This window comes from Haematobia irritans, chromosome 4 (genome assembly GCF_050003625.1).
Source record: "Haematobia irritans isolate KBUSLIRL chromosome 4, ASM5000362v1, whole genome shotgun sequence".
NCBI classification, from domain to species: Eukaryota; Metazoa; Arthropoda; class Insecta; order Diptera; family Muscidae; genus Haematobia; species Haematobia irritans.
The window spans coordinates 218,114,463-218,140,456 of record NC_134400.1 but is presented as its reverse complement, the minus strand read 5'-3'; the positions used below and the strand labels follow the sequence as shown (position 1 = coordinate 218,140,456).

The 25,994-nt window shown below is 36.4% G+C and overlaps 1 protein-coding gene across 4 annotated transcripts in view; it reads left to right on the top strand.

The window, feature by feature from the left end:
• LOC142234983 (RNA-binding protein Musashi homolog Rbp6) overlaps positions 1–25,994 on the top strand; it is a 1,501,536-nt gene that overhangs the window by 366 nt on the left and 1,475,176 nt on the right. For all 4 annotated transcript variants that reach the window (XM_075306193.1, XM_075306192.1, XM_075306194.1 and 1 more), the window contains exon 2: positions 21,047–22,308. In XM_075306193.1, the coding sequence (XP_075162308.1) occupies positions 22,229–22,308 (80 nt within the window). In that variant the 5' untranslated portion in view covers positions 21,047–22,228. The remainder of the gene's footprint in view (positions 1–21,046; positions 22,309–25,994) is intronic.

Genomic DNA, 25,994 nt, shown 5'->3' with positions numbered 1-25,994 from the left:
ACAAAAATTAATTCAATTTTGTTTAATTGCATTTGTTTAAAGCAAAACGATGCAAAAATTTGCATGACGACAAAAAAATGCCAAGTGAAGTGAACGAAAATTAAAAATACAAAAATAATACCAAGTAGCCAATACAAGAATAAGAATAAAATAAAATAAAAACAAAATAGAAAAACAAGCTAAAATTGTATTTGAAAGAAAATTAATTGTTTGAAATTTAAAATAATTGATCAAGTGGTTTATTTTTCTAAAACACTATTCATATAACATTTAAGTGAATTGCAAGGAAAATTGATTATTTGCAAAATAAATCTCCAAAAAAGAGGGAGCTGAAAACAAGTAGGAGCAAAACACACAAAAAATAACAACAATAATCCATGAGGCCTAATTCTTTTTGGGGTCTATGCAAAACATCTCATTCTCATAATGGTCTGGTGTGTGCGTGCAAGTGTGTGAGCTAGTGTAACGGTTTATTTATTTACCTTCCACCCCCACCTATTTTACCAACATAATGGTAGCAGTGCAGTGTAATTGCAGCCAACAGCATACACTCTCATTCTCGCTCTTTTTTTCCATTGGTGAGGTAGATTGTCGCGTGCTCTTTGGGGGGAATTTTAAGCCTATGCGTATGTGTGTATGTTTATGCTTGCTTCTGTCCATGGTCCTGTTGTGAAGAGTGCCTTCTTATCGGCAAGTAGCGGCGGCGGCATATCGGTTTTTTTTAATTTGGACTGTTTTTATTCTCGCCGATTTTTTGTCTTATCTCCTGAATATGCGGCGATTTATATTCCGCCAAACGCATAGGAAGGAACTAACCCAAATCGCTTCAATTCCATTCTTAAGCTATAGCTGTTGTCTTTGATTGCCGGCATTGCTTTTGTTTACATTCCATTGGCAAGTTTTGTTATCATCGACTTTGACTTTATACGTCAGTCTCAACCATTTTAGTACGATGATGGATGGATAGACAGCCGGACTTTGGCGGATGAGGGTGATGAGAGTGATAGATTGAATTACAAATTTACGTTGATGGAAGATTTCATATGGCCATGGATCGTTCAAAATTTATTTTCGTTTTAGTTTTTATTAATAGTGACGTTCTAATTGTAGTTGATTGCAATTGTTTTGTTTGGCCTTATCATCATTGCACTAGACGTCAAGGTCTTTTTGTGCCGGTCAGGGATGTCATTCTAAGTGGAGGATATTTTGGGATTGATGAAATTCTGGTCACAAAAAATTTCAAGAAAAACAAATATTTCTTTTGATGTTATCGAAAGCACATCGCTAATAGATTATAATAAATTCGGGTTGCTCTTAACCACAATTATGTATAACAAAGAAGAATTGCGTTTTCAAAAATTTAGTTCCGGAGAAAATTATTTTTTCTTTTTGTGTATTTATATTTTTTTTATTTTATTGATTTTTAATAGACTATTAACAATGTTTTTTTTTTATTTAAATTTCTATGGAATTGTTTTTTTCACTTTAAAGGACATCTTTCATTTTTGTTTCTTTAATGTTTGTTCGAAAGCAGGTTTAATCACAAACTGAAAATTCTATATATAGGACAGTTTAGTTTAGGTCGTGTATAATGACAGTCCGTTATTTCAGGCTCGCTTAGGTATAGTGTAAGCCCGATATTTCAGACTCAATTAGATTATTCAGTCCATTGTGATACCACAGAGGTGAACTTCGCTCAATGGCAGGCAACCTTCTTTTTATAGCCGATTCGATCGACCAAAAATGTTTGAAAGAATTATTTTTAATAGCTTGGTTCATTTTCATCATATTGGTAAAGTCTTTCAAATTTTTGTAGCATATTATTTTTTTTATATTTAAAAGATTTGTCCACTATTTGAAAATTATTCGAATTCTCATCGTATTCGTTTTTCATAATAATAGTATGTATGTATTTAAATTTTTAATTTAATTTGGGTTTGATAAGCCGATAGCCTTTTTAGCTAGAGCTTTATGCCCATATTCATAATAATTTACTGACAGTTTATCGAAGGAATTTGTATGGTAATAGTAGGTTTAAAGTTTACGTTAACTTTTATGAATATGGGGGTTAATGTTTATTATAGTTTTTAAAATTGTAGTAAATAATAAACAAATAGATAATTTGAGTTACATTCACGGTTGCCACAGTTAGGTTAGGTGACAGCCCGATGTATCAGGCTCACTTCTCTCTTATCACTGTGTGCTGCCCGATTCCATGTTAAGCTCAATGACAAGCAGTTGCCACAGTTGGTAGAATTCTACCAAAATTCGAAGAATGTTAGAATTCTTGAAGTTTTGGTAGATTTTGCAAAATATTAAAATTTTTTATATTAATAACATTTGGACAAAATTTTCTACGGAAATTTTGACACAATTTTTTATAGAAATAAAATTGTGACAAAACTTCCTCTAGAAAAAAAATGTTGACAAAAATTTTTATGGAAATAAAACTTTGTTAAAATTTTCTATAGAAATAAAATGTTAAAAAAAATTTGGTCAAAAACTTCAAAATATTTTTTTTTAATTTGGTAGATTTATGAAAAATTTTCTTAACATTTTGGTAGATTATGTTTGGCTTGAATGGCAATCGTAGTTACCATACATTCCACCAGAGTTTGAAAAAATATTCGAATTCTCATCGTATTCACACAATTATTTCATAATACTGTTATGCCTTCTTTACGTATTATTTTCTTTTAAATATTTCAAGTGTCTTAAAATATAAAGAAGAAAATACAAATGTATATACGGTCGAAAGTTCGGCCAGACCAAATCTTATGTACCCATCATTACGTATTGTTTACAAAATACTGTTAGTAATTGTGTTAAAAGTTATATATTTGCAACTTGTCAATTTCTTAATGGGAGCATGAATTAGATATAAAAATCTCAGACCAACTGACGGAAAACGGTTTAACCTCAGGAATAATAAATTGAAGGAAATGATAACCTATATTTCGAAGAGTATGGAATTCACTATGAAAATGGATAATTCGATAAATCAAGTCGAGGTTTTCCTAAAGACACTTCAAGAAATATCGGGTTTTCCTCAAGAGAAATATCAAAATCTTTAACTAATATTCATTATACTCGTATTTGGTTCCAATTCATGTTCTTTTTAACTGCAGCCTCAGTTAAGTCTGTTTTCGCTGTTTGGCGGATTTGCGCATATTGAATATAAATATTTTGTCGAGTGTATGTTACAAGACAAATAAGAATATAAATTCGGTTTTGGTGAAGCATAGCAATCTCCCATATTCTTTGTGAAGTAATACACAGCGTTTAAAAATATCCTACAATGGCATCCCTAATATCAACGGTAATTTGCACTATTTGTCCGACCGACACTCATGCAATCACGCACATTGTTATGGACGTATAACCGGTTGGCTGTTGGTTGGCCACGGGATTCATCCCAAGTCATGTTGTAAACAAACGTTGAGTTTAATCCAAATTGCACTGTTTGTGTGTGTGCGTGTGCTTATTGTTTTGTCCTATCCACCCCATATTGCCGTACCTCTCTCACCAACTCTCTTTGCTTATGGTATATGGGTATTTTGCTACATTCCAATACATCACGAAGAAACTCAGCTGTTTCAGTTAAACTGGTGTTTATTTTATTTTGCCGTTCTTAGCTTTTGAGATGGTAACAGCTGATTATTCGCTTATTCTTCTTTGTTACCTTCGTGATATGTAAGGTCGTTCGGTTGCGGATTGCTTGATTGGTCATTCATTCATTCATTCTTCGTTGTTGTGCTATTTTTGCCAACTGATAAACGCATTGCTATTTCCGTATCCTTGATGGAGAAATAAGGAGAGTGTAAGAGAAAGAGAGCGGAAGGGTAAGTGCAAATGTGGTTGCCTATAGCCCATTCATGATTGTGTGTGAGTAAGAATTTCTTTTGCTTCGTTGGTTAGCTGCCTGGCTAGATGATGTAGGAGATAATTAGAAGTTGTAGCAACGAATAAAGTTTCAAGTTGAACTTTTCCTACAAAGTTCAAAGTGCAATTTGGTAGTGAGTGCACGGCAAATTTCATTTAAGTAAGCGCGTGAGTGTTAGTTACTATTTGTGGTTGGGAGTTTTATGCATTCGAATGGCTATTGAAATGAAAAATTATATTCTGTATTATAAGTAGAAAAGTTTATTATAATCTCCAATGTCTTCGAACAAACAGAATTGGGCCATGCAATTGAGGTATATAAAAAAAATTGAAGTAGCTCTAAAGCCTTAAGGTTTTGTTTATCGCTCCTTAAAAAATATTGACTTAATACGAAAAATTATTCAACTTAAGGTTTAGAACTTGCGGCAAAGAAAAAATTTAATCGAAATAGAGAAATTTTAACTAATTAACCCTCTATCACTCATGAACTCCGATTTGTATGATTTTTTGTTTTGGAGATGATAACAAAAAAATAAAATATACGTATTTTTTAATTTTATTTGCCACCAAAAACAAAAAAAGTAAAAATTGCTCAAAAATAACATTCTACAATAAAGCTCAAACACTTACCTCTCCAATTTATCAAGATTACACACAAAACACAAGCACAACAATTTTTTATTATTTTTCGAAGTCACAGCAAACCGGCACTTTTTTCGTAAATACCAATAGCCAATAAAGAAATGTCAATTTCCAGCAAGTAGTGCCACCTAATTGTTCTATTTTTACAAGTTTATCAGTTCTGTAAAAGCTAAAGAAGTTATTTCTATTAATTTTGAGGCATTCGAACGTTATGTTACCTACAGTCTAAACAGATGGTAAACTAAGTTCATAATCTTTGATTTAATTTTTTACATTAAATGTAAGACACCAATGTTTGAATTTTGCGTTCCTTAAAATAGTATGTCTTTGAGGTAAGACAAATCCTGTTTAAAGTAAAAAATAAATAATTATGGATAAAATAGCTTCAAATAGTATTTTTTTATAAAGATTATTTTTTCGTGATTAAAAATCATGGTTTGGCACGAATTACGTTCTCATACACTGCACGAAAGTAGGCCTGACCCATTCCCGGCGAAGCGCTGTCCTAAGATGATCTAAACTTTCGTGTTTTTTTTAGTTAAAAAATGCAGCGAAGAACTTCCATATTAATTTATTTTTAATTGACGCGTGATGGTTGCGATGGTGGTGAGTCCTCTTGGAATATCCATGGTCTGCGGCCGACAGTTTGTCTGTGCGGCGGTTCAATACTGTAGGATGAATACGAGCGGGGAGCGACCATTACCATTGCACACTGGTCGGTGCTGTAAATAGCGGCCAAAAATATTTCCAGTATAGATATCATCGTGAAACCTCGGTCACGGCTTTATTATTACGTCAGAACTATTTAATGATAAAATGGAATTGATTGATGACGTTTTGGTATAGTCCCCTATATAGACCAATCTCCCGATATTACTTCTGGGGCTTCTAGAAACTGTAGTTTCTATCCCATTTGGCTGAAATTGGAAATCTAGAGATATTTTAGGACCACAAATATGTGTGTAGGAAATGGTGCCTATCGCTCCATGTATTCATATAGCCCCCATATAGACCGATGCCTACAGGTATTTTAAGACCAAAAATAGGTGTGCTGAAATTGGTGCCTATTGTGCCATATATTTATATAGCCCCCATATAGACCGATCTCCCGATCGAAATCTAGATTTTAGTACCACAAAAAGGTGTGTCGAAAACGGTACCTATCGGTCCATGTATTTATATAGCCATCATATAGACCGATATCTTCATTTTACATCTTGGGCTTCTAGAAACCATATTCATATTTGGATATAAAACCAACAAGACCGCTTCGGTCTGAGGGAGATAACACAAAGACTAGCAAAAGAAAGCAGCTGATATTATCAATTTAGATACTTGGCCAGGCCGAATCTTATGTACCCTCCACCATGGATTGCGCAGAAACTTCTACGAAAGACTGTCATCCACAATCGAATTACTTGGGTTGTGGTATCTTAAAACTTCTTAACATCGTTTTCTAAATTGTGAGTTAGTCCATACGTGGTATATATTAGACAAAAAAGGTATGTATAGGCAAGTCTACAAATAATTACGAATCGATATGGACATTTTGCACGTTACGTAGAGAGCCAGAATTGAATTTTGGGGGTCGCTTATATGGGGGCTATATACAATTATGAACTTGATATGGACCAATTTTTGTGTGATTGGGGATCGATTTATCTGAGCACTATATATAACTATAGACCGATATGGACCTAGTAAGGCATGGTTGTTAACGGCCATATACTAACACAATGTACCAAATTTCAACTGACTCAGATGAAATTTGCTCCTTCAAGAGGCTCCAAAACCAAATCTCGGGATCGGTTTATATGGGAGCTATATATGATTATGGGCTGATATGGACCACTTTTGGCATGGTTGTTAAAAATCATATACTACCACCACGTACCAAATTTCAATCAGATCGGAATTTTGCTTCTCCAAAAGGCATCGGAGGTCAAATCTATATATAATTGTGGACCAATTCCTGCATGGTTATTGGATACCAAATTTCAACCGAATTGGATGAATTTTGCTCTTCCAAGGGTCTCCGGAGGTCAAATCTGGTGATCGGTTTATATGGGGGCTATATATAATTATGAACCGATGTGGACCAATTTTTGCGTGGTCATTAGAGACCATATACTAACACCATGTACCAAATTTCAGCCGGATTGGATAACATTTTCTCCTCTTAGAGGCTCCGCAAGCCAAATCTGGGGATCGGTTTATGTGGGGGATATATATAATTATGGACCGATGTGCACCAATTTTTGCATGGTTATTAGAGACCATATACTACCACCACGTACCAAATTGCAAACCAGATCGGATGAATTTTGCTTCTCCAAAAGGCATCGGAGGTCAAATCTGGGGATCGGTTTATATGGGGGCTATACTAACATCACGTACCAAATTTCAACCGAATCGGATGTATTTTGCTCTTCCAAGGGTCTCCGAAGGTCAAATCTGGTGATCGATTTTTATGGGGGCTATATATAATTATGTACCGATGTGGACCAATTTTTGCGTGGTCATTAGAGACCATATACTAACACCATGTACCAAATTTCAGCCGGATCAGATGAAATTTGCTTCTCTTAGAGGCTCCGCAAGCCAAATCGGGGGATCGGTTTATATGGGGGCTATATATAATTATGGACCGATGTGGACCAATTTTTGCATGGTTGTTAGAGTTTATATACTAACACCATGTACCAAATTTCAGCCGGATCGGATGAAATTTGCTTCTCTTAGAGGATTCGCAAGCCAAATATGGGGGTCCGTTTATATGGGGGCTATACGTAAAAGTGGACCGATATGGCCCATTTGCAATACCATCCGACCTACATCAATAACAACTACGTGTGCCAAGATTCAAGTCGATAGCTTGCTTCGTTCTGAAGTTAGCGTGATTTCAACAGACGGACGGACGAACATGCTTAGATCGATTCAGAATTTCACCACGACCCAGAATATATATATATACTTTATGGGGTCTTAAAGCAATATTTCGATGTGTTACAAATGGAATGACAAAGTTAATATACCCCCATCCTATGGTGGAGGGTATAAAAATCTCATTGGAGACTTCAGGGAGGAACACAACTAAAACTCTAGTTAAAATTAGCATGAATGATCAAACGAACACGTAGGTTAGGTTATGTGGCAGCCCGATGTATCAGGCTCACTTAGACCATTCAGTCCATTGTGATACCACATTGGTGAACTTCTCTCTTATCACTGAGTGCTGCCCGATTCCATGTTAAGCTCAATGACAAGGGACCTCCTTTTTATAGCCGAGTCCGAACGGCGTTCCATATTGCAGTGAAACCACGTAGAGAAACTTTGAAACTCTCAGAAATGTCACCGGCATTACTGAGGTGGGATAATCCACCGCTGAAAAACTTTTTGGTGTTCGGTCGAAGCAGGAATGCCCGCCTTGTGTACGCAAGGCGGGCATGCTAACCATTACACCACGGTGGCTCCACGTAACTATGAAACTAACAAATATTAATTTTATAACAAATTTAAAACAAGTTTTACACATTTTTTTATTTTAAAATATATTTAACAACTTTTAATTCAATATTCATTTCGATAAAAATTTTTACTTCTTTTGTTTTATCTTTTTTAAAGTGGCACTTAATTTTATACTTTCTCACACTGCAAAATTCAATTGAGTACTTGTTCTCTCTTTTGAAGCCATTCTTAAAGATTACAGATGGAATAAAATTAAAACAAATATAAATTTAAAACCTTGTTTGCATAAGATACAGTGTTGCCACACTTTTTGACAAACTTCTAACTTTGATTTTTATTTTTGGCCAATGGGATCGATCAATGTGCATTGGCGGCCCTTGAGTTCTGCTGGTCAATCGAAGGTGTACATTTTCAGCAGTTTTCTCACGAACTGCAACTTTCGTAAGTGGTCAAAAAAATTGCCACTCCTTTTTTTGCACCTGTGAGCTTTTGCACGTTTTACAGGCTAAATACTCATCTGAGCACACTCGTAGGATATTAAAGTCATCTCATATCTCTTAAGAACAAATATTCAATTTACATCCCATTGCATTTCCCGAAGAAATTGCCACAAAATATATGTATCGATTCTCATGAGCATGATATTTGATCAAGTTTATAATCTTCAAATCAATATAATTTGTTAAACAGTAACTTAATTGTATTACAAAAAACTATTGCACCTGCATCATCAAATGCAATTCATGTCTCCAACTCGAAAATCGAAACACGCAAACCAATCTCAATAAAATATTTTCATTAAAAGCATCGTAAATGTGACGTTAGTTGGCAAGCATTGCAACCAAATGGGAGGGATGGAAGTCACTATAGACAATGTAACAACAAACCAATATTTGTGAATAGTGTTGTTCAAAGTTTATATGCCTTGGATAGAAATTAGTTGTCAATGCCTTAACCTTATGGAATGCTATGCCAATTTTGTAGTTATTATAGTATGGGCTTATTATTAAAAAAATGAAGGGAGGTTTCAAATGAAATCTAAGTTCATACGAGGTTTGACTTTTATATTTCGGATTGACTTTTATATGACGTTTCTTCGAGTGCCGAAAAACGTAGACCTCTCGTTTTATTTGTTACCTGCGGGAATAAAAGCAAGTCATACCATGCCAAGTGAAGACTATACTGCGGTGGTTGACCCATCAAATCGATGTATTGAGTGCTCAAAGGTGAAGTTGTTTGAGCCGATGTGTGAGATCTCGCATTGTCGTGGTAAAGAGTCATCGGTTGGTGTTCTTTATTTCTTGAAAGACAACTGACAAACAAATGGTTGTGTACCACTCAGAAGTTACTGTTTTGTGGAACGATTGCGACACCTCCAGTTTTTGCCGAAGAAACTTGGAAGTGCTTCGTGCGCGAGCAACTTTTGTTGGATTTGGCTCATCTTGAAACACCTAAACAGTCGACTGCTATTTACTTTCGTGCTGATACAAGATCATCACTTCTAACGATGTTATAGACGTGTTTCGAAGCACTGTGATCGTATTTTTGGACCATTCGACACGAGCCCTTTTTGAGAGGTTGACAAATCGTGTGGGATCCAACGCGACCACATTTCCTTTGGCGATCGGATGTTCATGCAATATTGAATGTATGCTGGTCCCTCTAATGTATAAACTTGTGTCAATCTCACGATATATGCTAGTCCCACTAATGCCTAAGGTTGTGTAAATCTCACATGACGATCTTGTAATATCAGTTGTCGCACAGCAACAATGGTTTCCGGAACAACAACTGATTTTGGATGACCTTGACGAAATTCGTCTTGGAGTGAACTGACCTGAATTGAGTTAATCTATGCACTGAATTGAGTTAATCGATGCACTGCTGTTGAGCTAATCCACGTCGAAAGTTGAAAAAAATAAAATGTTCACGATTTAATCCAATTTTTTGGGCAAGATGAATATTTTAAGTTGCTGCAAACAACACAAATAACAGGTTGGCTGATAAGTCCCCGGTCTAACAAAGAAAAACACTTTTTTTTTGTCAAATTTCGTTTTTATTATTCAACATAGTTCCCTTCAAGAGCGATACAACGATTATAACGACCTTCCAATTTTTTGATACCATTTTGGTAGTACTACTTCGGTTTTGCCTCAAAATAGGCCTCAGTTTCGGCGATCACCTCTTCATTGCTGCCAATTTTTTTTCCCTACGAGCACCCTTTTGAGGTCTGAGAACAAGAAAAAGTCGCTGGGGGCCAGATCTGGAGAATACGGTGGGTGGGGAAGCAATTCGAAGCCCAATTCATGAATTTTTGCCATCGTTTTCAATGACTTGTGGCACGGTGCGTTATCTTGGTGGAACAACACTTTTTTCTTGTTCATATGGGGCCGTTTTGCTGCGATTTCGACCTTCAAACGCTCCAATAACGCCATATAATAGTCATTGTTGATGGTTTTTCCCTTCTCAAGATAATCGATAAAAATTATTCCATGCGCATCCCAAAAAACAGAGGCCATTACTTTGCCAGCGGACTTTTGAGTCTTTCCACGCTTCGGAGACGCTTCACCGGTCGTTGTCCACTCAGCCGACTGTCGATTGGACTCAGGAGTGTAGTGATGGAGACATGTTTCATCTATTGTTACATATCGACGGAAAAACTCGGGTGTATTACGAGTTAACAGCTGCAAACACCGCTCAGAATCATCAACACGTTGTTGTTTTTGGTCAAATGTGAGCTCGCGCGGCACCCATTTTGCACAGAGCTTCCGCATATCCAAATATTGATGAATGATATGACCAACACGTTCCTTTGATATCTTTAAGGCCTCTGTTATCTCGATCAACTTCATTTTACGGTCATTCAAAATCATTTTGTGGATTTTTTTGATGTTTTCGTCGGTAACCACCTCTTTCGGGCGTCCACTGCGTTCACCGTCCTCCGTGCTCATTTCACCACGCTTGAATTTTGCATACCAATCAATTATTGTTGATTTCCCTGGGGCAGAGTCCGGAAACTCATTATCCAGCCAAGTTTTTGCTTCCAACGTATTTTTTCCCTTCAGAAAACAGTATTTTATCAAAACACAAATTTCCTTTTTTTCCATTTTTTTCACAATAACAAAAGTTGCTTCACAAAAGACGCTCTATCTCACAAACTAATTGATTGGTACTATATAAAAATAATATGTATTTAATACTAGTGACGCCATCTATGTGTCAGAACGGGGACTTATCAGCCAACCTGTTAACGTTCGTATGTCAAAACGTTCAGAGTACATATAACCTAAAAAATGTTAAATTTTACGATAGAGCAGTCAGTTGGTAGATTGCAACACTAGGTTTGCCCAATCCCGAAATACAAACGGCAACCTTCGTAAATAAAAAAATCCTATTAAATAACTATTTTATTTTGTTTGTTTGTTTTAAAGTATAGAAGTTTAAACAAGTATATACGGCCGCAAGTTCGGCCAGGCCGAATCTTATGTACCCACCACCATGGATTGCGTAGAAACTTCTACGAAAGACTGTCATCCACAATCGAATTACTTGGGTTGTGGTATCTTAAAACTTCTTATTCCTGCATGGTTGTTGGATACCATATACTAACATCACGTACCAAATTTCAACCGAATGGGAAGTATTTTGCTCTTCCAAGGGGCTCTGGAGGTCAAATCTGGGGATCGGTTTATATGGGGCCTATATATAATTATGGACCGATATCGACCAATTTTTGCATGGGAGTTTGAGGCCATATATTAACACCACGTACCAAATTTCAACTGAATCAGATGAATTTTGGTCTTCCAAGAGGTTCCGGAGGTCAAATCTGGTGATCGGTTTATATGGGGGCTATATATAATTATGAGCCGATGTGGACCAATTTTTGCATGATTGTTAGAGACCATATACTAACATCACGTACCAAATTTCAGCCATATCGGATGAAATTTGCTTCTCTTAGAGGCCTCGCAAGCCAAATCGGGGGATCGGTTTATATGGGGGCTATATATAATTATGGACCGATGTGGACCAATTTTTGCATGGTTGTTAGAGACCATATACGGACACCATGTACCAAATTTCAGCCGGATCGGATGAAATTTGCTTCTCTTAGGGGCCTCGCAAGCCAAATCGGGGGATCGGTTTATATGGGGGCTATATATAATTATGGACCGATGTGGACCAATTTTTGCATGGTTGTTAGAGACCATATACTAACACCATGTACCAAATTTCAGCCGGATCGGATGAAATTTGCTTCTCTTAGGGGCCTCGCAAGCCAAATCGGGGGATCGGTTTATATGGGGGCTATATATAATTATGGACCGATGTGGACCAATTTTTGCATGGTTGTTAGAGACCATATACTAACACCATGTACCAAATTTCAGCCGGATCGGATGAAATTTGCTTCTCTTAGAGGCCTCGCAAGCCAAATTTTGGGGTCCGTTTATATGGGGGCTATACGTAAAAGTGGACCGATATGGCCCATTTGCAATACCATCCGACCTACATCAATAACAACTACTTGTGCCAAGTTTCAAGTCGATAGCTTGTTTCGTTCGGAAGTTAGCGTGATTTCAACAGACGGACGGACGGACGGACGGACGGACGGACGGACGGACATGCTCAGATCGACTCAGAATTTCACCACGACCCAGAATATATATACTTTATGGGGTCTTAGAGCAATATTTCGATGTGTTACAAACGGAATGACAAAGTTAATATACCCCCCATCCTATGGTGGTGGGTATAAAAATGATAGGCAATACCAAACACGGTCCATTCGTCTGTCCATCGATGTATTGCTGTCGCAAGAGAGGGTCAAAAGTGGAGACCAAAATTTTTCGATCAAAGTAACCATTTTTTACATGTACTAATACCTTCATTAACCTACACTATAATTCTTAGAGCTATTGGATAAAATTTCTATACTGGTACGGAAATTGTACGCAAATCTTGAAATTAACTTAAAAATTTCTAAATACAAATTACATATGCAAAGTTTGAGATGCTCATGCTGCTTTAGTTTTTATTTCAAACTTTTTTACATTTTTTATTGCATTATTTGTGGCTGTATGTGTATGTGTGTTTTAAGTTAACAATCAGGTTTGTTGGGTCAGAAACCCTTAACACCTGCTCAGTGATATATGTATTAAAAAACGACTTGCTTTATTATTACTCGATTTTTTTTTATTTTGTGAAATAATTGTGCAATATCTTCTACATCATTGCTCAGCTGTAAATGCCTTCATAAATTAATTTATAAATTATAAAACAATAATTGAAAGTGAATGAAAGCAGCAGGGTCGTTGGAGAAAAAAATGCTCGGCATTTATTGTTATAGGATTGAGAATGAGCGCAAATATGGAAGGCAGAGAAGCTGAACTATTTATTTTCTCGATTACTCCCACGGACAATTGAGTTGGACCCTACAAATCACAAATAGCTATCGAACATTGAGCTCCATATACATTCGAACATCTATCAATGTCTCTCCACACCTGCTATAGAGTATTAGGAATGACTTTTACGAATGTTATAGGCAAAATAACAATGCTTATTACAATTATGTATGTAACATACTTGTATTAACCCAGTGGTGGAAACAGTGAGAACGGTAACGTCATCACAATGAACTGAATAGTCTAAGTGGGTTTGAAATAAATGGAGCTGCCACTATATCTAACCTAAACCTAACCTATTGATAAGCTCAAGACGACACTTGGCCGGGAATTCGCGTATATACCACACTCGTGCAGTGTGTGATGGTAACGTCGGCCGTTTAAAGGCCATATTTCATGACAAAAGTACCCAATTCAAACAAATATAAACTGATTTAAAATTTTATATTCTTTACGATATTTTTTGCTTTTGAACAATAAAATTAAAACAAAGATGAATTGATATATATTACTTTGGTGAATTGCATATCTGCCACACTGTAGTATTATCAAGTAGACTAAAAAATAGGAAGAAATCGGGATCACTCTTGAACTGCTAATATTGAGCGATTGATTTCCGATGAGAAGGAGTTGGGCTTATTTAGATCTAATTTGAAAAAATTCGTGGATAAAACTTTTCATTTAATTCATATTTTTTCTTTGTAGAAAAGTGTGTCATTTTTTTTTTAAATTAGTGAGACACTTGTTTAAAAATTCTCAACGGTATCATTGGGCGTTAAAAATCATTAGTACGGTAATCGAATATTGGAATTATCGAAATATGTATGTAGTTCATACCACTAAGAAAAACAGTCATTGTTCTAGCCGGTTCAATTTTAGTGAAATTTTCTTTATCTATAATTTCCTAGCAACCAGCGTTACCGTTGAGAATATCCTAAAAAGTGGCACAAAAAGTGTCACTCACAATAACAGGATGGAGATAAATATCAGTTCTTGTGATAGATTTGTTACATTACTTCTATTAAATCAGTTCTAAATTAACTCATCAACGATTTATCTTCAATTAATCCAAAATCATTTATTTTCGGTAGAGTGACCTCATCGATGATAAAATTTCTTTGCGTATTTGCAGACGGTACGGACACGTGTATGAAAAGGGGAAAGTGCTTATAAATAGGGTATTTGACGAATAAACTCGATTATTTTTTAAGGTTCCAATCGCACCCGGAATCTTTACCTAAACTGGGTTCAACACTTTCAAAAATTATTACAGCATATAAGGAATGAGAAAACGTTGCACGAGATAACAAAAATGTAAAAAGTATGGATATGAAAGTGTCACAGCATAAAACATGTGGCAAATTTGCCACTATAGTGGCATAACAGCAACGCTGCTAGTAACCATCGTTACCTTTGAGAATTTCTAGCAAGTGGCCCAAAACGTGTCACACGACATGAAAGGTGGCACACTCATTAAAAAAAAGTGATTTCCTAAAGAAAATTCAACAAGTAAACGCATTTATATCAGTGTATGATATAGCGTAGTGAAATATTTTTTTATACCTTGCGCCACACTGTGGAACAGGGTATTATAAGTTAGTGCATATGTTTGCAACACCCAGAAGGAGGCGAAATAGACTTTGGCAAAAATGCTCAGGGTGGGCTCCTGAGTCGATATAGCCATGTCCGTCAGTCCGTGAACACATTTTTGTAATCAAAGTCTAGGTAGTGTAGTCAAGTGTGCCAAATTTTATTTAAATCGGTTCAGATTTAGATATAGCTCCTATATATAACTTTCGCCCGATTTACACTCATATGACCACAGTGGCCAATCTTTTACTCCGATTTAATTGAAATTTTGCACAGGGAGTAGAATTAGGATTGTAGCTATGCGTGCCAAATTTGGTTGAAATCGGTTCAGATTTAGATATAGCTCCCATATATAGCTTTCGCCCGATTTACACTCATATGACCACAGAGGCCACTTTTTTGCTCCGATTAAGTTGAAATTTTGCACAGGGAGTAGAATTAGGATTGTAGCTATGCGTGCCAAATTTGGTTGAAATCGGTTCAGATTTAGATATAGCTCCCATATATAGCTTTCGCCCGATTTACACTCATATGACCACAGAGGCCACTTTTTTGCTCCGATTAAGTTGAAATTTTGCACCGGGAGTGGAATTAGCATAGTTGCTATGTGTGCCAAATTCGGTTGAAACCGGTTCAGATTTAGATATAGCTCCCATATATATGTTTTACTGATTTGGACCAAAATGGTCAAAATACCAACATTTTCCTTGAAAAATCGCCACTGCTTAGTCGAAAAGTTGTAAAAATGACTCCTAAACTTCTTATAAATATATATATCGAGCGATAAATCATAAATAAACTTTTGGGAAGTTTCCTTAAAATTGCTTCAGATTCAAATGCTTCCCATATTTTTTTACTAACATTGTGTTCCGACTTAAATTTTGAGTCTATAGATTTTGTAGAAGTCTATCAAATTCTGTCCAGATCGAGTGATATTTAAATGTATGTATTTGGGACAAACCTTTATATATAGGCGAAAATTTAGATCTACAAAGTGGTGTAGGGTATAATATAGTCGGCACCGCCCGACTTTAGACTTTCCTTACTTGTTTTTTTTTTTTTGTAATTTAGATCTTAACTAGTCCAATATTAATTTTACCTCCATTTGGTTCAAAATCTCAGAAATTTAATATTCATAAAAATTACCACAGTTTATTATTATAGAAAATTTGTCATGAATACTTTTAGGCAGCAAAATAAATTGCCTAAAAATATACAACTCAACCCGTGAAACCGATTATTTGTTAAGAAGCCAGTCATATCTGTAACCTTAACGCTATTATCGATCGAAATGTATAAAATAGATTAAAAAGAGGCACAGTATGACAAAAAGGTAGCGCAAAATAGTAAAAAGCATCACATCTAGTGGCACAACAAAATGGTGGGACAAAAGTGTTACAGCTTGAAAAATGTGTGAAATTTGTCAATAAAGTGGCACAATGCTAACACTGCTAGCAGCTGTATTCAAGTCGATCAAAGTCGCCTTGTTGTGAACCAATTCTCAAATGATGTCAAAATTAAGAGTAGTATTCTCTTCATCATCTCACTATCCTTCTATTCCCATTATGCTCAATGCCTATATTTATATTTTGGATGCAGTTTCATTTTACTTGAAAATTCACGGCTCCAAAAGGCCTTCTATCTGGTCTGATGTAAGTTAGCAGACATAACCCCCATTTACACTGATCATTGCACTTACTCGCACACACTTACAAACACCTTCCTACAACATATCTGTCGTCTATATGAACACACATGCGAACATGCATTTATTCGAAGCAAACGAACGAGTGCAATTGTTGTAATTACGTAGTCACGTGTATACTTGATTGGCAGTTAGCGCGTTTGTTTATTGGTTTCACATGTGTATGCATGTACATACATGAATGAATGAATGAATGAATGAATGCACATACGTACATATGTACTCATATATCAAACAGTTGTACATACTGACATACATATGAAATATATTTGCAGCTTCGAATCAAGCTGTATTGCCTTATATGTGGGGTTATGCATAACAACAAAATTTATATTATTTTGAGTGGTAAATTAATGCAGTAAAATTTACAGTGGTACATAAGGCGGCACAGTGGTTGTATAGTGCTACAACGAAAAAAATCCGTAGTTAAACTAACGATAAATTTAATAAGATCTGTATCCTAGTTATACCCTCCACCATTGGATGGGGGTTATATTAACTTTGTCATTCCGTTTGTAACACATCGAAATATTGCTCTAAGACCCCATAAAGTATATATATTCTGGGTCGTGGTGAAATTCTGAGTCGATCTGAGCATGTCCGTCCGTCTGTTGAAATCACGCTAACTTCCGAACGAAACAAGCTATCGACTTGAAACTTGGCACAAGTAGTTGTTATTGATGTAGGTCGGATGGTATTGCAAATGGGCTATATCGGTCCACTTTTACGTATAGCACCCACATAAACGGACCCCCAAATTTGGCTTGCGAGGCCTCTAAGAGAAGCAAATTTCATCCGATCCGGCTGAAATTTTGTACATGGTGTTAGTATATGGTCTCCAACAACCATGCAAAAATTGCTCCACATCGGTCCATAATTATATATAGCCCCCATATAAACCGATCCCCCGATTTGGCTTGCGAGGCCTCTAAGAGAAGCAAATTTCATCCGATCCGGCTGAAATTTGGTACATGGTGTTAGTATATCGTCTTTAACAACCATGCAAAAATTGGTCCACATCGGTCCATAATTATATATAGCCCCCATATAAACCGATCACCAGATTTGACCTCCGGAGCCTCTTGGAAGACCAAAATTCATCTGATTCAGTTGAAATTTGGTACGTGGTGTTAATATATGGCCTCAAACTCCCATGCAAAAATTGGTCCAAATCGCTCCATAATTATATATAAGCCCCATATAAACCGATCCCCAGATTTGACCTCCAGAGCCCCTTGGAAGAACAAAATTCTTCCCATTCGGTTGAAATTTGGTACGTGATGTTAATATATGGTATCCAACAACCACGCAGGAATTGGTTCCTATCAACCCTTAATTATATATAGCTCCCATATTAACCGATCCCCAGATTTGACCTCCGGTGCATTTTGGAGAAGCAAAATTCATCCGATCTGCTTGAAATTTGGTACGTGGTGATCGTATATGATATTTAACAACCATGCCAAAAGTGGTCCATATCAGTCCATAATCATATATAGCCCCATATAAACCGATCCCGAGATTTGGTTTTGGAGCCTCTTGGAGGCGCAAATTTCATCCGAGTAAGTTGAAATTTGGTACATTGTGCTAGTATATGGTCATTAACAACTATGCCTAACTAGGTCCATATCGGTCTATAGTTATATATATCCCTCAGATAAATCAATTTCCAATCACACAAAAATTGGTCCATATCAAGTTCATAATTGTATATAGCCCCCATATAAGCGACCCCCATATTTCAATTATGGCTCTCTACGTACCGTGCAAAAAGTCCATATCGATTCGTAATTATTTGTAGACTTAACTATACATAACTTTTTTGTCTAATATATACCACGTATGGACTAACTCACAATTTAGAAAACGATGTTAGGAAGTTTTAAGATACCACAACCCAAGTAGTTCGATTATGGATGGCAGTCTTTCGTAGAAGTTTCTACGCAATCCATGGTGGAGGGTACATAAGATTCGGCCTGGCCGAACTTACGGCCGTATATACTTGTTTTAATTTAATTTAATGTTTAATTTAATCAATACCAAAATCCTTAAGCTTTGGATCCAACTAAACTATTTTTTTGAGTGTAGCTATATAGTTTCCTAAAAACTATTTTATTTTAAAGATTTTAAAGTAGCCGCATATTTGGCTTGGAATAAATAAGAAAATTTTTAAGTGAAGGTTAAATTACGTAATTTTTTTCTGGCTGTGCGCCAAATGCAACATTTTTTGTATTCCATACACTCAAAAAAAAAATGTTTACTTGGATCAAAAGATTTTGACTTTCCTTTAAGGATTTTAGTATTGATTCCGAGCCAGAGATACGGGTTCTTTAAACTAATGAAAAGCTGGCTTTAAATGTAGGATCTATAAAATTAAAATTAGGATACAGATCTCATTTATCGAATTTTCATTCTATTTTTCCGGTATATTAATAAAGCTAATCACGTACAAACAAATGCCAGTTTAAAAATCCAAATTATGACGGATATTTCGAAGTAAAAAAATATTTTCTTCATTCCGAAAAAATTTTATACCAAAGATGCTTAATCCTCAAAATAAGTCTTAGCCTATATTTGAAGCGTTTTATCTTAAATCTAAAGATTCAATCTTTCAGTTAATTTAAGGACGATTTCTTTAAATCAAAAATTTGTTTCTTTACTTTAACGAAAATTTGCCTTAGTTTAAAGTCATGCAACTTTAACGAAGGGACGAAAATTTTCAAAATGTGGGTTCTAAATTTAATGAAAAAAGTTTTTGAAGTACAGATTATAAACTTTATTTTAATTAAAATTTCAATATTTTAAAGAAATTTGTTCTTAATAACAGGTAGGCTGATAAGTCCCCGGTCAGACACATATATGACGTCCCTAGTATTAAATGCATATTTTTTTATATAGTACCAACCTTCAAATGATTCGTGTCAAAATTTGACGTCTGTAAGTCAATTAGTTTGTGAGATAGAGCGTCTTTTGTGAAGCAACTTTGTTATTGTGAAAAAATGGAAAAAAAAGGAATTTCGCGTTTTGATAAAAAACTGTTTTCTGAAGGGAAAAAATACGTTGGAAGCAAAAACTTGGCTGGATAATGAGTTTCCGGACTCTGCCCCAGGGAAATCAATAATAATTGATTGGTATGCAAAATTCAAGAGTGGTGAAATGAGCACGGAGGACGGTGAACGCAGTGGACGCCCGAAAGAGGTGGTTACCGACGAAAACATCAAAAAAATCCACAAAATGATTTTGAATGACCGTAAAATGAAGTTGATCGAGATAGCAGAGGCCTTAAAGATATCAAAGGAACGTGTTGGTCATATCATTCATCAATATTTGGATATGCGGAAGCTCTGTGCAAAATGGGTGCCGCGCGAGCTCACATTTGACCAAAAACAACAACGTGTTGATGATTCTGAGCGGTGTTTGCAGCTGTTAACTCGTAATACACCCGAGTTTTTCCGACGATATGTGACAATGAATGAAACATGGCTCCATCACTACACTCCTGAGTCCAATCGAGTCCAATCGGCTGAGTGGACAGCGACCGGTGAAGCGTCTCCGAAGCGTGGAAAGACTCAAAAGTCCGCTGGCAAAGTAATGGCCTCTGTTTTTTGGGATGCGCATGGAATAATTTTTATCGATTATCTTGAGAAGGGCAAAACCATCAACAGTGACTATTATATGGCGTTATTGGAGCGTTTGAAGGTCGAAATCGCGGCAAAACGGCCCCATATGAAAAAGAAAAAAGTGTTGTTCCACCAAGACAACGCACCGTGCCACAAGTCATTGAGAACGATGGCAAAAAATCATGAATTGGGCTTCGAATTGCTTCCCCACCCACCGTATTCTCCAGATCTGGCCCCCAGCGACTTTTTCTTGTTCTCAGACCTCAAAAGGATGCTCGCAGGGAAAACATTTGGCTGCAATGAAGAGGTGATCGCTGAAACTGAGGTCTAAAACCGAAGGAGTACTACCAAAATGGTATCAAAAAATTGGAAGGTCGTTATAATCATTGTATCGCTCTTGAAGGGAACTATGTTGAATAATAAAAAAGGAATTTTGACAAAAAATGTGTTTTTCTTTGTTAGACCGGGGACTTATCAGCCAACCTGTTAGTGTGTAAATTGCACATCCTAAAATTGAGGTTGCCTAATCTTTAATATCAAGTAAATATTTTTTTCAGTGTTCTGGAGATATGAGAGATAATGTACATGTAATAGCTTCGTATTCTGACCTAATCAATTTTCTTTGCATTTTACCTAAAGTGAGAGAAATATAACTAATATACAATTTTATTATAAATAATATAAATTGAATTCTAAAATTTTTCTTTTCCTATTTTTTTTACTTTCAGGCTGTGTAGTTGTAGTCTTTAGTGTCTTCAAGGTAGATCACAACAACACCAATAATATCGGCAACAATAATAATAATAATTCGAACACCAAGATCCAGAACTAAAATCAAATTACAAAAATAACAAAAGTAAGCCTTATATAGCCAAGTAAAAAATTAAAAAAAAAAAACAAAAACAAAAATCCAATACACCACACAACAATAAAATAAAAACAACATTGAAAAAATCTATTTCTTTATAATAACAACAATAAGAAAAGCTATTAATAAAAGTGGTTAATTGAAACCGCATATGCAGTTCTCAATTTGTGTTTGATGTAAAAAGTATTTGAAAGAAAGAAAGAAAAAAAACCGGATTCAAATAACTCTCCACCACCTTTGAAAGCATTTCGTTTTATTTTGTTTTTTGGAGATTTATTCTAATATCTTAAAGTGAAACGTGTGTTCATTTGGTCACTCGACATAGAAAAAGGAAATAAAACGAGCCAAATTATATTAGTGAAAATATATGAACAAAATATTGTAAAAAAATAATAATAATAAAAATTGTAATTTATGAATATTAGTGTCAAACAATTTGTGCGGTCTAAAATTACCATCTGGCTGGTAACAGGGAAATAAAACTAAAAAATCAAATCTAGTTTTTCAAACATCTATAAAAAAACGGTTTAAAATAACAACCGTAAGAAGATAAACGCCTTTGCTTTTGCCTTTAGACTCTGGTTGCTTTACTTATACGCTATTAAGCTCTTCGCGTCCCTCTCTCTCTCTATCTCTCTCTCGTTTTCTCAGTAAATCGTGAAGAAAATCTCAATTACTGTATGTGGATAATAAGTATTCGTATAAGTGCCGCTGTAGTATCGTACAAAAGAGCGTGTATATGTGCGTGTGTCTGTATGTGTTGACAACCCTTAGAAAATAGTTCTAGTGATCAAGTGTTGCCTTTTTGTATATGCGCAAAGTTTAATACTAACATAAAAAAGTAAATATATTTAATAATTAAAATATTAAAAAATAATAATAATAAAAGTGATAAATTTTGTTAAAACAGAAAACTATACCTTAAGAAATAATTAAGTGAGCATCTATAGCCTGTATCGTATAGCGTCAGTCATTCGCACATAGTCTTCGTTTCTATTTCTATATCACAGCACAAGAACTAGACTTCATCATTCTCATCACCATGGACATGAAAATGGAACAACAATCTTCAACTGCTCAACAAGAACTGGCATCACCGTCCGAGGTGCCAAATGATCCAGGGTGAGTTTAATTATTGAAAATTTCAAAATTGTGTAGTTACTTAATTTCCCAGCAAAAAACGTGTTGAATTTTCAGCAGTTTTGTAAGGGAAGTCAAAGTCAATTTGCATTTACCTCTGCGAGGAATTCACTGATGATCTTATAAGGAAGTGTCTCACTTGTATGTGCTTCTTCTTTGTATGAATTTCAGCGCTTTCAGATGCAATAAATTTACATGAGGAAATCATAGCATCTTTAGTGCGCTTAAGAATGCAGAATGCATAATAATTTCGAATATTAGAACCACAATGGCGCTAAAGTACTGCCACATTGCGGTAAAATAAGGCTTTTAAAAATCATGAAATTAACACAATTTTTTAACAGTCTTCCTAACTTATAATTACATTAGATGCGAGCGGTCAGCGTTGCTGGCCGCAAGAGGTATTAAATTAAACATTGTATGTTACAAAACAAGAGAACACAAAAAAGAATTAAAATAATTTATATTCACTAATATATCTTCGCAAAAAATCGTTTGTTCGTAAGAACTAGTGATAAAAAAAATACAAAAAGCTCTTACTGTGCAACTTGGTAAGCGAAGGATGATGCACCCGCTTACGAAATTGCGGTAATGACAAACCAAATTGGAAGTTCTGTAACGTGGTTTTCTTCGTGGGCTGAGGTAGGCCAGTAGCCGTCCAGGATTACCTTTTAAGAATCCACAAACCTTAAATAATAACACACTACTTTTACTCTTTTGCGAGTTTTATAAACAATTCTTATTTATATAAAATACAGTTTTGGGTAAAGGCAATGAGTGGGCTGAGTGGGCGGCGACGACTGGTGGGGCTTCGACAATGAAATGTAGGCTGAGCTGGGTCGGACGATCGCGAAGATTCGGGCAGTGCTGGTTGACGAATGGGCGATATTGCTTGATGACGATGATGAAACGGTGTTGGTGAATCGACTGGATACGATGATGAACGGTGTCGGTGAATTGACTGGATACGATTATGAACGGTGTCGGTGAATTGACTGGATACGATGATGAACGGTGTCGGTGAATTGACAGGATACGACGATATTGGGCCGACGGTGTTCGTATACGAAGTTGACTATGGTGTCGGGTGTTCGTGTATGGTGAAGACGATGATGTCAGGCCGACGGTGTACGTCTGCGGTGATGACGGTTCTGTCACTATAACGATAAGAGGGAAAAGGAAAAAGGGGATTCGGCTATACTAGCATTAGATTGAAGCGGACGAACCGCGGAAGCAGCCGAACTGCTGAAACGAACGAATCGCTGAAGCGGACGAACCGCGGAAGCAGCCGAACTGCTAAAGCGAACGAATCGCGGAAGCAGCCGAACCGCTGAAGCGGACGAACCGCGGAAGCAGCCGCACCGCTGAAGCGAACGAAAAGCGGAAGCGGACGAACTGCTGAAGCGAACGAATAGCGGAAGCGGACGAACCGTGTTGGGAAGGTGTTAAAGGGTGATACGGTCAAAATTTGGTCAGGGGAAAACGCGTGTAAATCGGTGAAATCGTTTATTTAAAAAATCAAATTAAATTTCTTTTTCAAGTTCAATTAGTATAAAATTCAGGAAAAATATTCATTTAGGCTTTCGCTTTTCCAAATCCGAATTGCCGGGCCTCACACTTGACACCTGCCATCAGATTTTGTACAGCCACCTTGTCCACTTTCTTCGCCGCAGAAAGCCAGTTTGCCTTGAACTGCTGCTCGTCCTTAGCAGTTTTTTTGGTCTTCTTTAGGTTCCGCTTGACAATAGCCCAGTATTTCTCAATTGGGCGGAGCTCTGGCGTGTTGGGAGGGTTCTTGTCCTTGGGAACCACCTACACGTTGTTGGTGGCGTACCACTCCATGGCCTTTTTACCGTAATGGCAAGATGCCAAATCCGGCCAAAACAGTACGAAACATCCGTGTTTCTTCAGGAAAGGCAGCAGACATTTATTCAAACACTCTTTCACGTAAATTTCTTGGTTGACAGTCCCGGAAGCTATGAAAATGCTGCTTTTCAAGCCACAGGTACAGATGGCTTGCCAAACCAGATATTTCTTTGCGAACTTCGACAAATTTATGTGCTTGAAAATATCTGCTACCTTTCCTCTTCCTGTTGCCGTATAAAACTCCTGTCCCGGAAGCTGCTTGTAGTCGGCTTTGACGTAGGTTTCGTCAGCATCGTCGTGTACAGCCTCCGGGATCGCGCTTTGGCCGTCGTATTTTGTTTATCATCGCGATTTGGAGTCACTACCTTCTTGTAAGTCGATATTCCGGCTCGTTTTTTGGCTCGATGTACGGTTGTAGACGATACACCCAGCTTATTTGCGGCATATCGAAGAGAGAGGTTAGGGTTTCGCTTGAAACTACCGGCAACTCTCTTTGTCGTCTCAGCGGCTTCCGGTTTTCGATTTCCTACCGATCCAGACTTCCTGGCTGTCGACAAACGTTCCCCAAGCACTTTAATTACATTTGTAAGGGTTGATTTGGCAACTTTTAGCGATTTTGCCCGCTTTGCGTGCGAGTAGCTCGGATTTTCGCGATGCGCGAGCAAAATTTTGATACGCTGCTCTTCTTGCTTGGACGGCATTTTGACAACTGAAGAGTGAATTCCAAAATCAAAATAGGAGCAACATTCTGAAAAATTGAAAGAAATACGTCAAGTTGATATTGACCAAATTTTGACCGTATCACCCTTTAGTATAGCCGGGTCTGTTTTGGGTCATTGATTTTGGAAGAAATTTTAGACGAACTTTGTTTGTCTAAAATTTCGTTTGGGAGGAAAGAATTATTATTTTGCGTGTATCAGTTCATAATTGTATTTAGCCCCCACATAAAGTGATCCACATATATCACTTCTGGCTATCTAATTACCACGCAACAGTTCATATCGGTTCGTAATTATTTATAGACTCCCCTCTATATACGGATTAAGAACTGAGTTATATAAGAATTTAATCGGCCTTTTTTGTCTAATATACCCCATATGGACTAACTTACAATTTAGAAGACGATGTTTAGAAGGTTTAAGGTCGGTTGGTATTACCACAATCCAAGTAATTTGATTGTGGATTACAGGTATTAGTAGAAGCTTCTACGCAATCCATGGTGGAGGGTACATAAGATTCGGCCTGGCCGATCTTACGGCCATATATACTTGTTTTTATCTGCATTTTTCTGTTTAAATAAAAAAATAGAACAAAATAATTATTATGCCATCAAAATGCGATAATTTTGTCATCAGTTTTACTATGGACTCTCTGTATACAATCAAATTTCATTCACCGAAATCTATGTATAATTTCTTTATCATTCCAACAAATACAACAGGGAGTTTCTGAAAAAAAAACTAAATTTTGCAAAAGTAGAATATATTAAAAAACAAAATTAATTAGCTTAGAATGAAAAATCGTATATGCTGCTTTTCTACTCAACCCTTCATATGGGTTAATTAAAAACATTTAGCTCCCCAAAAGGCTTTCGTTGCTCCTAATTAGCATTAAATCAAAGCGGAAATTGTTCGTAAATATGAAATATAAATGAACCAACAGATGAACCCAACAACATTATTAGGAAGACAATCAATGGGCAACATACCAATGGATCTGTCAGCAATACATACTGCAGACATTTGGGGGGACATTTGACGATGAGAAGAACCTTATGTGGTGACAAGAGAGGAATGCATCAA